Source organism: Dipodomys merriami, unplaced genomic scaffold (assembly GCF_024711535.1).
Source record: "Dipodomys merriami isolate MVZ:Mamm:240054 unplaced genomic scaffold, mDipMer1.0.p SCAF_613, whole genome shotgun sequence".
Classification (NCBI taxonomy): Eukaryota; Metazoa; Chordata; class Mammalia; order Rodentia; family Heteromyidae; genus Dipodomys; species Dipodomys merriami.
In genome coordinates this window covers 573,992-586,285 of record NW_027206195.1, presented here as the reverse complement: position 1 = coordinate 586,285, position 12,294 = coordinate 573,992, and the positions used below count along the sequence as shown (strand labels likewise).

Below are 12,294 nucleotides of genomic sequence, written 5' to 3'. Positions count from 1 at the left end.
TCTCATTAAACAGTAATATTAATTTCTTCTGTCAGAAATTTTTCAATCAGTGTTGGGGATATGGTTCAGGTGGTAGAGCACCTGCCTAGCAAGCACAAGGCCCTGAGTTCAAACCTCAGTTCTGCCCCCTAAAAAAGAAAAAATATTTTAGTCTCTGCAAGTATTAGTTAGTCTCCCTAACATTTATATTTGAGCATATTGCTGATTTCTAAATAGCTATAGCACACTTTTGAGACTTCTCTTTTGGTTTTTGGGTTTTGGAGGGCTTTTATTTTTATGAAGCAGTCTACCTATGCAGTCCAGGCTGGCCTTGAACCTGTGATCCTCCCAGCTGCCAATTGCTAGGATTACAGGTATGTGCTAGCACACCTGGCTGCTTTTGAGATTTGTGATGGTTTTCTTCTGTTCTCACAGGTGTCTATATTAGAAAGGCGCAACACAGCTGGAAGGGTAGTGTATAAAACGCTGGAAGACCCCTGGACCGGGAGTGAAAGTGACAGATTTGTCCTTCTGGGTTACCTTGACCAGCTGCGGAAAGATCCAGCCCTTCTGTCCTCAGAGGCTGTGCTTCCAGAGTTGATGGATGAGCTTGCCCCTGTGAGCATCCTGGCCTCAGATCTCGGAGGGGAGGCTGGCCGCCCGGCTCTGCTGACAGCTCTGTGTCAGGCTGAAGCTCTCCCTCTGCATTCAGTCCTGACTGACCATCTCGCTTTCTCTCCCGACAGATGTTCCTCTTGCGGTGGTTCTACTCTGCCTCAGACTACCTCGAAGACATCTGGGATAGCGTGTTTCACAACAACTGGTAGGAAGATAGCTAGCGAGGGTTGCTTTCTGGGTTGATTTCAGCCTTATCATTTATCTTTTGGGAAGAGACCATCCTGTGGATGTCAGTGGGAAACTGATGGTACATTTCCAACAGCTGCTGTCTTTCAGTAATTTAATTGGACTTTTTTTTTTTTTGGTAGTAGAGAGTTTGAATTCAGGGCCTCACACACTTAGTAGGCAAGTGTTTGCTACTTGGAACACACCTTTAGTCCTTTTTGCTTTACGTTATTTTTTCAGTCTCATGCTTTTTACTTTTCTTATTTTGTGCTAGTTCTGGACCTTTTTTTTGGTTGGTCATGGAGCTTGAACTCTGGGCCTGGGCGCTGTCCCTCAGCTCTTCAGCTCAAGGGTAGCACTCTACCACTGGACCCACCATACCACTTCTGGTTTTCTGGTGGTTAATTGAAGATCAGAGTCCCACATACTTTCCTGCCTGGTCTGGCTTCAAATATCAATCTTCAGATCTCAGCCTCCTGAGTAGCCAGGTTACAGGCATGAGTCACCACTGTCCACCTCTTGTTCTGGGTCTTACAGGGTCTGGGTACCACTCCTTGGCTTTTTCACTAAAGGGTACCAGGCTACTGCTTGAGCCACAGCTCCACTTCTGGGTTTCTGCTGGTTAATTGGAGATAAGAATCTCATAGGAGATTTGTGAATCAAAGACAGCCTGGGAAGGAAAGTCCATGAGACTCTTTTTTTTTTTTTTTGTCGGTCGTGTGGCTTGAACTCTGGGTCTGGGCGCTGTCCCTCAGTTCTTCAGCTCAAGGCTAGCACTCTACCACTTGAGCTACAGCGCCACTTCCAGTTTTCTGGTAGTTTATTGGAGATAAGGGTTTCACGGACTGGGGCTGGAAAGGTGGCTCAGTGGTAGAGTGCTTGCCTTGAATGCATGAGACCCTGGGTTCGATTCCTCAGCACCACATAAGCAGAAAAAGCAGAAGTGGTACTGTGGATCAAGTGGGAGAGTGCTAGCCTTGAGCTAAGACCTGAAGGACGGCGCCTAGGCCCAGAGTTCAGGCCCCACGACCGGCAAAAAAAAGTGTTTCACGACTTTCCTGCCCGGGCTGGCTTTGAACCATGATCCTCAGATCTCAGCCTCTTGAGTAGCTAGGATTACAAGTGTGAGCCTCGGGCGCCCGCCAATCCATGAGACTCTTATCTCCAATTAACCACCAGAAAACCTGAAGTGAAGCTGTGGCTCAAAGTGGTAGAATGCTAGCCTTGAGCAAAAGGAGCTCAGGGACAGCATCCAGGCCCTGAGTTCAAGCTCCACAACAAAAGAAAAAAATCTCATAGACATTCCTGCCTAGGCTGGTTTTGAACCATAATCCTCAGATCTCTGCTTCCTTAATAGCTAGGATCACAGGTATAAGCCACCAGCACCTATCTTTAGTCCTGTACTTTTTTTTACCCAGGGCTAGGGTTGGCCCATAGTTATTTTTGTATGTCTCCCATGTAGCAGGAATTGCTTTATATTCAATGACTATTCCTTTCTGCAGGTTGGGGAAGGGTACCCCAGCTGTACCCCAGCTGGACTTCTAGAAAGCAAAGCTTGGGCCAGGCACCAGTGGCTCATGCCTGTAATCCCAGCTACTCAGGAGGCTGAGATCTGAGGATCTCAGTTCAAAACCAGCCTGGGAAGGAAAGTCTATAATGCTCTTATCTCCAATTAACCACCAGAAAACCAGCACTCGCCTTGAGCTAAAAAGCTAAGGGACAGTGCCCAGGCCCAGAGTTCATCCCCACAACCGACAAAAGGAAGGAAGCAAGGAAGGAAGGGAAGTGGGAAGGAAGGAGCTAGGCTTCAGTGGCCCATGCTTGTAATCCTAGCTACTCAGGAGGCTGAGATCTGAGGATCAGGCAGGAAAATCTGTGACAGAGACTTATTTCCAATTAATCAGCTAAAAGCCATAAATGAAGCTGAGGTTCAAGTGGTAGATCACCAGCCTTGAGTAAAAAAGTCAAGTGCAAATTCCTGGCCCAGAGTCCAAGCCCTGGCATAAAGTAAGATGAATAACATAAACTAAAACAACTATATAGGATTTTTTTTTTTTTTTTTTTTTGTTCAAGGGGCTTGAACTCTGGGCCTGGGCACTGTCCCTCAGCTCTTCAGCTCAAGGTTAGTGCTCTACCACTTGAGCCACAGTGCCACTTCTGCATTTTTCTGTTTATGTGGTACTGAGGAATTGAACCCAAGGCCTCATGCATGCAAGGCAAGCACCCTACTGCTGAGCCACCTTCCCAGCCCCTATATAGGAAATTTTTTTTTTCTTTTTTTTTTTTTTTTTTTGGGTCCGGTCATGGGGCCTGAACTCTGGGCCTGGGCACTGTCCCTCAGCTCTTCAGCTCAAAGCTAGTGCCCTACCACTTGAGCCATAGCGCCACTTCCGGCTTTTTTCTTTTTGCTTATGTGGTGCTTGGGAATCGAACCCAGGGCCTCATGCATGCAAGGCAAGCACTCTACCACTGAGCCACCTTCCCAGCCCCTATATAGGAAATTTTGAAAGCTTGATTTTCACCCCTTTGTTCCCTGCTCCACTATTCTGTGCCATTTCTGGATGATACTGTCCAAAAAAGGGCTAGAAGGATGGCTCAAGTGGAGGAACACTTGCCTAGTAAGCGTGAGGCCCTGAGTTCAATCCCCCATACTGCCCAAAATAAGAAAATCAGTAAAACTGAATTCATTCACCAGACTTTTATTCAGTGCGTCCCCAGCATCAGGAGGTTGTTCCAGGAGTAGAGTATAACTGCCTTGTGACCCTTCTTACCACATGGGCAGCTCACTCTGATAATGCCAACATGCAAAACTAGACTTCTGGGATCTGGACTGTGGTTAGAACCCTAAGGAAACAGTCTGCCTCCCCTTCACCATCCCAAAGTAGCCTGTTTAGGGGGCAGTGTTTATTAATGTACAAGCTTCTTAACTCCCAGCCCCTGAGGCGCTAACGCAGCGGTGTGCTTGTTCCAGGCGGGAGATGATGCCCCTGCTGTCACTCATCTTCTCGGCCCTCTTCATCCTCTTTGGCACCGTCATCGTCCAGGCTTTCAGGTAAGTGCCTCAAACCTTCACAGTCATTCATACTTTCCTTTCCTCCTGATACCATGGCTTAAATTGAAGACCTTGCACTCTAACTTGGCTTTCTTGCTCCTTAGCTGGTACTCTTACTATTTGAGCAATGCCTCCAGCCCAACTTTTTGCTCATTAGTGATAGAGTCTTTTGGACATTTCTCCCCAGGCTGGCTTCAAGCTATAATTGTCAGATCTCAGTGCCGTGGGTATCTGTGATTTAGGGGTGAGCCACTGGCACCAGCTCCATCCTCTTTCTCTGAAATACTCCTTTTTACATTCCTCAGTGACTCGAATGAGGAGCAGGAGTCCCAGCCTCCAGAAAAAGAGGAAGTCCCTGAGAAGACCGGGAAGACAGAGCCGAGCTTCACCAAAGACATCAGCAGGTTTTCCTGACACACGGCACCCTCCGCTGCCCTCAGCCCCTGCCATGATGCCCAGCGTGCACAGCCTGACAGCAGGGCCTGTGGGCAGCATAGAAGCTGCCTCCCCCCTGTGTGTGAGAGCTAGATACAGGTTGAGCATCCCTAATTTAAAAACCCTGCGTCTAGAATGATGCACCATGCAAAACTTGTAAAAAGTCACGGGTAAAAAAATGCCACTGTGACAACATGTGGTCACAAATAGAAGGTTCTAGACCTGGACCTCATGGGACAGGTTGTGAACAGACCTGGGATTTCATCTTTTACGTCCATGACACGTGTTTCTTGATCTCATATTGACTAGTGAAGGCAGGAAAGGGAAAGCACATGAGGGAGGTGGTGGATGAGCCAGAAGCAAGAGTTCTAACTCATGACTCTAGATGGCTCTTGAGTCAGCGCACACAGCCCCAGTGAGGGACTGAGTAGACAAAGAATCGGGCTGAGGGGCCATGCCTCCTTCATTTTGTCCTAAAGCAGCCTTGCACCTCTGGAAACCATATCAGAAAGGCTGTTTCAAGTCAGGGTCCCCCATTGAATCTTGCACCCCATACTATAAATGCGATAGACAGTGTTAAGTAGCTTTCCCAGTCTGGTCAGAACACAGCATCTCTAAAGTAGAGGTGTTGTTTGTCCCCCCCGCCCCACCTCTCCTGCCCTACCCTCCCTCTGCCTTCCTACTGTGGTCATCCTTACCTCCCCCACATTTCTCCACAGCAGGATTCCTAAGAAAGGCTTCGTGGAGGTCACTGAACTCACAGATGTGACGTACACCAGCAACCTGGTGCGCCTGAGGCCTGGCCACATGAACGTGGTCCTCATCCTGTCAGCCTCCACCAAGAACAGCCTGCTGCAGAAATTTGCTTTCGAGGTCTACTCATTCACTGGGTAGGTACCCGTATGTGCCCTGGTGTGAGAAAGGGAAGGGGAGGGAGGAGGCCACTTGGGAGAGGGGTGCTGCTAGACCCTTGCACCCTCTCTGGCCACGCAGCACCTTCCATGGAGCAAGATGTTGGCTGGGTTCTCCCAGAGTCCACACCTAAGCCATCATGGGGGACTTTGGGTGTGTGTCTGGCTTAAACTCGGCCTGGGTGCTGTCCCTCAGCTTTTTAGCTCAAAGATGGTGATCTGCCACTTGAGCCATAGTAATTAATTGGAGATAAGAGTCTCATGGACATACCTTCCCAGACTGGCTTTGAACTGTGGTCCTCAGAGACCAGCCTCCTGAGGAGATAGGATTACAGTCATGAGCCACCAGTGCCTGGCTCCTGGGAAAGACTTCTTTTCCCCTTTGACTTTCATGTTTTGTTGGTTCTGAACTGAAGAGATTAAATTCATGTCCCTGCCTGAGCCTCTAACAGGGCTGAGCTTTGCTACTTCTGTGCTCTGAGTTTGACAGGATTCTAGTGCATGGGTGTGCCCAGGAGAGGGGTGATATGGCTATTCCAGACATTGCATGCATGCACACACACGCACGCGTACACACACACACACACACACGCACACACACATGCACGCACGCACAGAGACGTCCTTGGGCCCCACTGACACAGCCTTTCCCTGTTTCCCCGCTGTTTCCCGTCTATGTGGAGTATTGATCACCTGATGAGGAGCATCAGGCCCTGACCCCTTGTGTCCCCCCTGCAGGAGCAGCTGCCTGCATTTCTCCTTCCTGAGCCTGGACAAACACCGGGAATGGCTGGAGTACTTGCTGGAATTTGCTCAAGATGCAGCCCCCATCCCAAACCAGTACGACAAGCATTTCATGGAGCGGGACTACACAGGTTATGTGCTAGCTCTGAATGGCCATAAGAAATATTTCTGCCTTTTCAAGCCCCAAAAAACAATGGAAGAGGAAGAGGCCATGGGGGTGAGCAGCGATCTGGACTCCTCCCTCCACCTGGGCGAGTCTCGGGGGAAGTCTTCCTGCGTGGGGTCCAAGCCCATCAAAGGCAAGTTGAGCAAGCTGTCCTTGTGGATGGAGCGGCTGCTAGAAGGATCCTTACAGAGGTTTTATATCCCATCGTGGCCAGAACTAGACTGAGTCGATTTCTAAAAGAGATGCGAACTCCTCTGATTTTTAACATGCCCCAGGAAACAGGTATTTTCAGGACTCAAGCTATCTCACCGAACAGAGTAGAGATTTAGGATTACTCTTCAGAACAATGCCTAGAAGATTCTTCCTCTGCCCTGCCCTCACCTAGGACAGGTTTGAATTCCCTAAATAAGAACACTTGCCTTTGGGTTCCCCTGTCCTCATCTGAATGCCACACTATTTAAAATAGACTGCTCGTTCCTTCCACTCTGCCAGCCCTGTCCCGGGCTCCCACTCCCCTCCTGCCCCATCCTGTCCCATATGGTGGAGGGCCTGACCCTGAACAGGACCTACCTGTAGTGCAGGTCAGGTGGGATCATAGGCCTTACCCCCCACCCCCACCCCAGGCCACAGCCTGGTCCTGGCCTGTACCTCTGTCACGGCGCATGCTCCTACCAGGGAACGGCCCACTGCAGCCACAGGGCCCCAAGTCCTGAAAACAGCCTAGCTCCACACAATCAGTCTCTGGTGGGATGGTTGTTCTGGGAGCGAGCAGCTGAGAAATGTATTTTGGGGGTATCCCCCACAAGTTTGCCAGGCACGGCTTTGCAAAGAAAGGAATGAGCGGGGGCTCTGCAGATGAGCTGACTTTCTTCCTAGGTAGAGGGAAGGGACTGCTGGGAAGCTCCCCTGGAATTGTGGGTGGCCTCCCCACGGCCCACTGGCCACCCAAGCCAGGGGATGGGGCCTGCCCACCAGATGTACTGTAAGACTGAGCCACTGGCCTGTATGTTTCAGATGCCTTTCTGCCTCCATCAATTTTAGGGTATGGATATTTAGGAGCCATAACTTGTAATCTTGTTCTCTGAACGTAGATAAATAAGCTGCTATAAAGCCAGTAGATGTTAAACCGAAGACAAGTTCTTCCTGCCTGCCTGGAGCCGGGTGAAGCCTCCTGGTTCCCTGGTGTCTTTCTAGTAAAATGCCAGATGCATCTTTGTACCAAGGAACTTAAACTCTCTCAACAGTTGCATTTTGAACATCGTCATCCCCAAAGTGCTGTATCTACAAGTCATTTTGGTTTTTGTTGTTGTTTTTTTTAATGACAGATGAGTCAAGACTCATTCTAGAGACTCCATTTTGAACACTGCTCCCTTTCCACTTGTGGCCCGTGTTTTGGTGTCCCGACTTCACTGATTCACCTCTCCCTTACACGCCGTTCCCAGTGTCAGGTCACACCCATCATCAGCTCCCTCAGCTCCAAGGCCCGCTGTGCCCTCAGTACCCTGGGCTCCAGCCAGTCATGACAGCCCCACTAGAGGGCACTCTGTTTTTAGCACCAGACCACCAGCAAGTTTGGACAACTTACAAAAGTGGTCTTGTTTTACTGTCACAGCAAATACCCTTTCACAAGGTGAAGGGCACAAATCAGGGATGGGACATTGATGAAGTTACTATTTCTTTACTCATAATCGCTTTCTCAACAAAGCCACTCGGATCCTAATCATTTGAACATCAAGCTACAGTGGTTAAGTGGTAAAATCATTTTGAACCTAAGAATTCCTGTAGTTTTCATCAAATCTATAGCTTTATTAAAAAAATAATTTTAAAAAACAAACAAAAAAAAATCACTGCCAGGCTTCATTCTTCATTGGTCCTCTGAACATGGACGCTGACTCTGGTGCCGCAAGTCAGGGTCCCTGGCTCAGGTAGAAACAGTAAAGTCCACTGGGCCCTCCATATGCAGACTTGAAAATTATTTCCTGAAGGCTGCAGATATAGTTGAGTGGCTGAGCATATCCAGCCTTGAGTTCTAGTCCCCCTCTCCCCCCTAAAAAAAGTAATAAGGTAGTTGATAAATATATATTGGTTTTTAATGGTCAAGCTGCTCTTGAGTAGTTTTGGTTCAGTGGTAGGTTTGTATTTTAAATCTTTGGTACTAATGAACTTTCTGACTTATAATTTCTGAAAACCAAAACTTTTCCCAGATTTTTTTTTTTTAAGTTTGTATGTAGCCAAAAGAAAAAAGCTACCCCTTCTGTTTACCCAAGAGGATGGTGGTGATAGAATTGACAATATTCTTGGCAAATGTGTCAGCGCAAACTCAGCACACACCTATTTAGGGACTAATAGACATGTGCCCCCAGGGGACACTTGGGAGCTTTGCTGTCCTAATTTTGGGGTTTGTGAGAGGGTCTCACTGTGCAGCGCAGGCTGGCCTCGAGCTCACCATCCTTCTGCCTCAGCCTCTCGAGTGCTAGAATTCCTGGCATGCACTGCCACCTCAGCCTGTTCTCCTGAATGTTGTTTCCGGGTATTTGTTTACTTCTGTGTCAAATGTGAGCCAAACCATGCTCAGCCAATGCCAGCATTTCTCCTGATTTCTGTAATCATACAGGACCCAGCTTTGGTTTTAAATCCTTGGTCTTCGTCTATTGACGTATCATGTTTAGTAGCTGAGTGAACACTGACCTAAAGCTAGTCTTAGTAAAATCCGTGCCCGCATCAAAAGATGCTTTTGTGATTGCACAGGTATTGTTGCACAGTTTGTCTCACTCAGAGGTTGTGGGCCCTGAGCAGCATTTCAGTGAGCAGGACATCCTGCCTTCTAGAAGATACCTTACTCTCTCCTCCCAACATGGTTACCCCAGACAACTTGGTCATAGTTTCCATGAGTTGCTCTTGTCATCCACAGCCTCTTCATCCTCATAGCCTCTTATTTATTGCCATTCTAAAGAATTTGTAACCCTCCTCCATACATAGTTTTGTGTTTTTTTTTTCCATAGGGAGCCAGGTGCCAGTAGTTCATGCCTGTAATACTAGCTACTCAGGAAGCTGAAATCTGAGGATCACAGTTCAAAGCCAGCCCAGAAAAGTCCATGAGATTTATCTCCAATAAACCACCAGAAAACAGGAAGTGGCACTGTGGCTCAAGTGGTAAAGCACTAGCCTTGAGCGGAGGAGCTGAGGGACAGCTCCCAGGCCCAGAGTTCAAGCCCCATGACTGACAAAAAGAAAGAAAGAAAAGAAAGAAACAGGGAGCCAAGTACCTGTGGCTTATGCCTGTAATCCTAGCTACTCAGGAGGCTGAGATCTGAGGATCAATATTCAAAGTCAACCCAGGGTATCTTATCTCCACTTAACCACAAAAAAAAGACAGAAGTGGAGCCTTGAGTGAATAAGTGGAGAGATTACGCCCAGGCCCTGAGTTCAAGTCCCAGGACTAGCACACACACAAAAAAGAAATAGGGCCAGACTGTGCTTTCTTTTGTTTTGGTTGGTTGTGGGGCCTGAGCTCTGGGCCTGGGTGCTGTCCCTCAGCTCTTCAGCTCAAGGCTAGTGCTCTACCACTTGAGCCACAGCACTACTTCTGGCTTTTTCTACTTATGTGGTGCTGAGGAATCGAACCCAGGGCCTCATGCATGCAAGGCAAGCACCCTACCACTGAGACACCTCAACCCCCAGACTGTACTTTTAAGTGGCTTGCCTTGTCTGGCAATAAAGATCAGAAGTAAACACTGAAACTTTTTGTTTGTTTTCCCAAAGTAAAATCCCAGGCTAGAGGATATAGCTCAGGCAGAGTGCTTGTCTAGCATGTATAAGGCCCTGCGTTCCATTGGAAAATTAAGAATAAAGTAGGAGTCCTTAAAAGTAGATACAGGGGCTGGAGATGTAGCTCCGTGGCAGCACACTTTCCTAGCATTCTTGGGACACTGGGTTTGAGCCTTAGCACCACAACAATAAAATAATAAAAGTTGGTGTCGAAGAAATGTAGTTCCTATCCAGATATCTGCCCAAGGCCCTGGAGAATACACACAAGTGTCATGGCTGCTGCCTCAGCCTCAGCTGGTTAGGAGAGAGGACTGCACTTGGAACACACATCTGAGAAGAAGGTGACTATATTTTGCACTTTTGATACTCTTAGGAGTAACTTAATTTGGCAAATTGTCTTTTTTTATGTTTGAGGATTTTCTTTCAGTTTTTTTGTTTTGAGGTTTTTTTTTTTTTGTATTGTGAAAAGCACTGAAGCTGATGTTATTTTGTTTTAAGAATATTATGGACTGGAAACAAATAAACTATTTTAATGTGTGATGACTATGGGCTAGCTCTTGCGTTGTGTGAAGATAATTTGATCAGATGCATCATCCATAAAACTGAACCAATGTGTAATACTACACATGCTTACAGTCAGCACAACAGTTTTGGAAAGGGTTATCCACAAAGAGAAAGTGGTGGCTTGGAGAGTAGATGATGGAAAACTGAGTCTTACAGGGCTGGATTAGATGTCTCATTAAGGCTTTGCCGGTGTCTGGTGCTGAAGGCACTCACTCCATGCACTGCTAGGCTGAGCAGAAAGTTTCTTACAGGGATCTGCATGCTATTTTCTTTTCTTTTCTTTTTTTGTCGATTGTGGGGCTTGAACTCAGCCTGGGCGCTGTCCCTGAGCTCTTCAGCTCAAGGCAAATGCTCTACCACTTGAGCCAGGGCACCACTTCTGGTTTCCTGGTGGTTAATTGGAGATAAGAGTCTCATGGACTTTCCTGGGCTGGCTTTGAACCTCAATCCTCAGATCTCGGCCTCCTGAGTAGCTAGGATTACAGATGTGAACCACTGGTGCTGGGCTACGCTATTTTCTTTTTTTGCCAATCCTTGAACTCAGGTCCTGCTGTCCCTGAGCTGCTTTTGCTCAAGGCTAACATTCTACCACCGGAACCACAGTGCCACTTTCAGCTTTTTCTGTTGTATGTGGTACTGAGGAATTGAACCCAGGGCTTCATGCATGCTAGGCAGGCATTCTACCACTGAGCCACATTCCCAGCCCTATGCTATTTGCTTTTCTTTTGTATGTTTTTTAATTGTAAAAATACCATAGAGGGGTTACAGTTTCATGAGCAAGGTACTGAGTACATTTCCTGTCGAGCATTTTTGCCTTCTCCTTTTTTTTTTTTTTTTTTGTTCTTTTTGTTGTTGTTGTTGTTGGTCATGGGGCCTGAACTCTGGGCCTGGGCGCTGTCCCTCAGCTCTTCAGCTCAAGGCTAGCACTCTACCACTTGAGCCACAGCACCACTTCTGACTTTTTCTAATTATGTGGTGCTGAGGAATCGAACCTAGGGCCTCCTGCATGCAAGGCAAGCGCTCTACCACTGAGCCACCTTCCCAGCCCCCTATTTTCTTTTACACTGACTTATGCTCACATGCTTCTAAGACCAAGATATAGCCATGAATTCCTCAGAAGAGGAGCTGTTATTTTGTTTCGTTTTGTTTGTTTGGTGCTGGTCCTGGGACTTAACTCAGGGCCTGGGCACTGCCCCTTAACTTTTCTGCTGGTACTCTACCACTTGAGCCACATCTCCTCTTCTAACTTTTTGGTGGTTTATTGGAGATTAAAGTCTCGGGTCTGGGAATGTGGCTTACTGGTAGAGTGCTTACTTGCCTAGCATGGATGAAGCCCTGGGTTCAATTCCTCAGTACCACATAAACAGAAAAAGTCATAAGTGGCGCTGTGGTTCAGGTAGTAGAGTGCTAACCTTGAGCAAACGAATATCAGGGACAGTGTCCACAGGCCCTGAGTTCAAGCCCCAGGACTGGCAAAAAATAAAAAAAAAGTCGTGGACTTTCCTGCCTAGGCTGGCTTCAAACTGCAATCTTCAGATCTCAGCCACCTGAGTAGCTAGGATTACAGGTATGCATCTCCAACGCCCAGCTGAGGAGCTACATTTTAAAGAAAGATACAGAATTATGGAATATTTGTACAGTATTACTTCACAGATTTTTTTTTACAAATTTTATTCCTCTGATTTTGAGAGACCCTTGAATGAAATTCTCCATCCCTTCCTCCGTTATCCTCTGCTATCTTCCATCAAAGGAAGGAAAAAAAATTGAAGCCACGAAAGTGCTTCACTATTTTAAGCAATTCAGACTCCTAGAAATGTTAGTTGCTCAGGTTA

At 47.3% G+C, this 12,294-nt stretch overlaps 1 protein-coding gene across 3 annotated transcripts in view; it reads left to right on the top strand.

Moving 5' to 3' along the window:
• Positions 1–10,451, top strand: part of LOC138814821 (dnaJ homolog subfamily C member 16) — a 37,092-nt gene extending 26,641 nt beyond the window's left edge. For 2 of the 3 annotated variants that reach the window (XM_070003905.1, XM_070003903.1), the window contains 6 exons: positions 415–597; positions 726–802; positions 3,794–3,874; positions 4,180–4,278; positions 5,029–5,199; positions 5,959–10,451. In XM_070003905.1, the coding sequence (XP_069860006.1) occupies positions 415–597; positions 726–802; positions 3,794–3,874; positions 4,180–4,278; positions 5,029–5,199; positions 5,959–6,355 (1,008 nt within the window). In that variant the 3' untranslated portion in view covers positions 6,356–10,451. The remainder of the gene's footprint in view (positions 1–414; positions 598–725; positions 803–3,793; positions 3,875–4,179; positions 4,279–5,028; positions 5,200–5,958) is intronic. The other variant, XM_070003904.1, reaches the window with a different exon arrangement.
• Positions 10,452–12,294: the final 1,843 nt, after the last annotated feature.